This window comes from Antrostomus carolinensis, unplaced genomic scaffold (genome assembly GCF_000700745.2).
Source record: "Antrostomus carolinensis isolate BGI_N321 unplaced genomic scaffold, ASM70074v2 scaffold24327, whole genome shotgun sequence".
Lineage (NCBI taxonomy): Eukaryota > Metazoa > Chordata > Aves > Caprimulgiformes > Caprimulgidae > Antrostomus > Antrostomus carolinensis.
The window spans coordinates 9,595-12,370 of record NW_010328389.1 but is presented as its reverse complement, the minus strand read 5'-3'; the positions used below and the strand labels follow the sequence as shown (position 1 = coordinate 12,370).

General features: G+C 42.4%; 1 protein-coding gene across 1 annotated transcript in view; it reads left to right on the top strand.

Annotated features, from left to right (window-relative positions):
• The first annotated feature begins 351 nt into the window (after positions 1–351).
• Positions 352–2,776, top strand: part of LOC104528282 (zinc finger and BTB domain-containing protein 8A) — a 2,692-nt gene continuing 267 nt past the window's right edge. Inside the window, exons 1-3 of the mRNA XM_010172240.1 lie at positions 352–1,176; positions 2,255–2,443; positions 2,723–2,776. The exon at positions 2,723–2,776 is cut by the window's right edge and continues 267 nt beyond it. Of these exons, the coding sequence (XP_010170542.1) occupies positions 352–1,176; positions 2,255–2,443; positions 2,723–2,776 (1,068 nt within the window). The remainder of the gene's footprint in view (positions 1,177–2,254; positions 2,444–2,722) is intronic.

The window sequence follows — 2,776 nt, the reverse complement described above, 5'->3', positions numbered from 1 at the left end:
AAGGCACGGACTGTCGCCAGCCGTCGTACTCCCCTCGGCAAGTTCTTTTTGTCAGTCAGAACCGTTCACACCTTCGAAGATGTAACGTTAATGCTTTTAGGACGGGCACTGATCGCACTGGGGCATCTCTGCGCCTCTGTTAAGAGTTGTGAAGTTTCTTCCCTGATGTTGTTACTTGGGGTGGGGGCTGCAGGGAGTGTGGAGATATATTGGGAATGGGATGCGCTACGTTCATGTTTTTAAAAATAGAGCATATCTCTCTAAAATAGGGTTCTGTACCATTGGCTTAGATTATTATGATTATACTTGTTTTCTACTTCACAGCAAGCTTCCCATTCCTCCCTGACTGGAATGGAGATTTCTTCCCATCAATCCCACCTCCTAGAGCAGCTCAACGAACAACGGAAGCAAGATTTATTCTGCGACTGCAATATCCTGGTGGAGGGAAAGGTCTTTAAAGCACATCGCAATGTGCTGTTCGCCAGCAGCGGCTATTTCAAAATGCTCCTTTCGCAGAGCTCGAAGGAGAGCAGTCAGCCGACGATAGCTACGTTTGAGGTCTTCTCTCCAGAGACATTTATGGTTATCCTGGACTTTGTGTATTCGGGTGTATTGTCTTTAACCGGTCAAAATGTGATTGAAGTAATGTCAGCTGCGAGCTATCTACAGATGACAGACATTCTTAATGTCTGCAAGACGTTCATCAAGTCCTCACTGGATATTAATGAGAAGGAAAAGGATCATTACCTGAGCCTTTCAGCCAAAGGTACAAACAGTGAACCTGCCCATCCATCGCTTTATCGGTCAAGAAGGAAAGCAAAGAGCAACCCCAGGCGTTCCTATTCCATCCCAGATGAAAAGCCTAATACAGTAAATGAAAATTTCTGGAATAGTTACAGCAGTTACCTGTCCTCACAGGTGATTCTGCAGCAGGCAGAAACACAGCTCTCAAAAAGAGGTAGAAAACAGGGAGCAACGAGAAAGCACCGAAAGCACCTGGGACTGTCACAGAGCCAAGATGTCGCACCGTGTAACAAGGACAAGGCTGAGCGGGCCGGTGGAGGCTGCAGTCCCTCCGCGTCCAGCCACGTCTCTCGCGTCAGAGAGGAGAATGAGTGTGATGCTGAGAACGATGCTGATCACGGCGGTTACGGATATAATCGCGAATCGGAAGCGATGCCGAAGAAGTGGTCTGTCGCTCAGCTAGAACAAGAACTTTCCAAAACTCCCGAGTTCATGGAATTAAAGGCAGAGGAACTGTACACCTCAATGCCCACTATTTTAGGTGTAATGAGTAGTTGGAACAAAGGTAAAATATAGGTGTGGTTTTGCAAAGTTTGGCTTTATTTGGAAGAATTCAGATGATCTTTTGAAGAGAATTGTGTGGCTGCATGAAAATCAAAACGATGCCTAGAGATTATTTTCTTGATCTACTTGATTATAGTGGCAAACAGAATGAGAGACTTTGAAGCCAGAACAGGGCACGAGAATTCGAATCAGAGAGCCTGACTCAGGTATTCTGTAAAGTTAAAACAACAGATGTCAAATATTTGGACCCAAGTGGAGTTTAATGAAGCCTCAAGAGCTGTAGTTGGCTTGGGGACCTGTAGGACTGAATTTCTCTTGTAATGTCCCCAATACCTGGCAGTGCTAGAGGCGTTCAATCTAAATCCAAGCTAAATCCTTTGGGAGAGAAGCTCAGGTCCCTGATGGGACGCTGCATTTCCTTTAATGTCCAAACCCACCCAAACTTCACAAGTTTTTGGTCAGACTTCATAAAGCATCTAAGTTCTTGCTGGACTGACAGCATGTGCCTGAGATGGTGGAATAAAGTTGACAGGTGTATGCTTACGTGCATTCCTTTGGAAACTAATGTACCCAGATTTTATTCTAATTGCATATTTTTAAGATGTTTGGCATCCAAGTCTATTTCATAGAGATTACAAATGTCAAAGGTGTGAACTCTTAAGCTGATGGAAGAGGCAGATATGATCACTATATACTATAGCTACGTATTTATGATCATCTGTATGTCTAAAAAATCCCCCGAGTAAGAAAGAATACACTATCAAATGCCCATTTACCACATTCAATATGAAATACTGGGTTTGGGGAATTATATTTTGGGATTTTTCCTATTTAGTGACAGATCAGAGGAAAAATGAACGGCTGCTTATTTAAACTGAAAAATAATCAACCTATAATCAACCAAATAATCAACCATCAAGAAAGACTGCTGATACTGACATCTTACCTGTATTTCTCTGTGACAGATGACCTGCCTCGGATGCGATTCAAATGCCCTTTCTGTACGCACACGGTGAAACGACGAGCAGACCTGAAGCGACATCTTCGGTGTCACACAGGGGAGCGGCCGTACCCGTGCGAAGCGTGTGGGAAGAGGTTCACCCGCCTCGAGCATTTACGTAACCACTTCCAAACGGTAACGCCATTTCACTCAGCCTAGAAAAAAAAACCCCGCAAGATTTCACTGGTACCAGCTGTTATTTCCAGAACTAATACCAGAAAAGCTTCCTAGCTGCACATCAACTTTAATTATTAATTATTTAAATTGGCAAATTATATTTTTTTAAATTTTATTTTTTAGAATGATTCATAGAATTTTCTTTCTCAAAAAAAAAAAAAAAAAAAGTAAAGAAAATAAATAAATAAATCTGCTTTTGGATGAACACTGACACTTTCAAATTTCAAATCTCTTTAGATACATCAAGCTGGCAAATTAATCTGCCGAAAATGCAAGAGTCACGTAACTGAC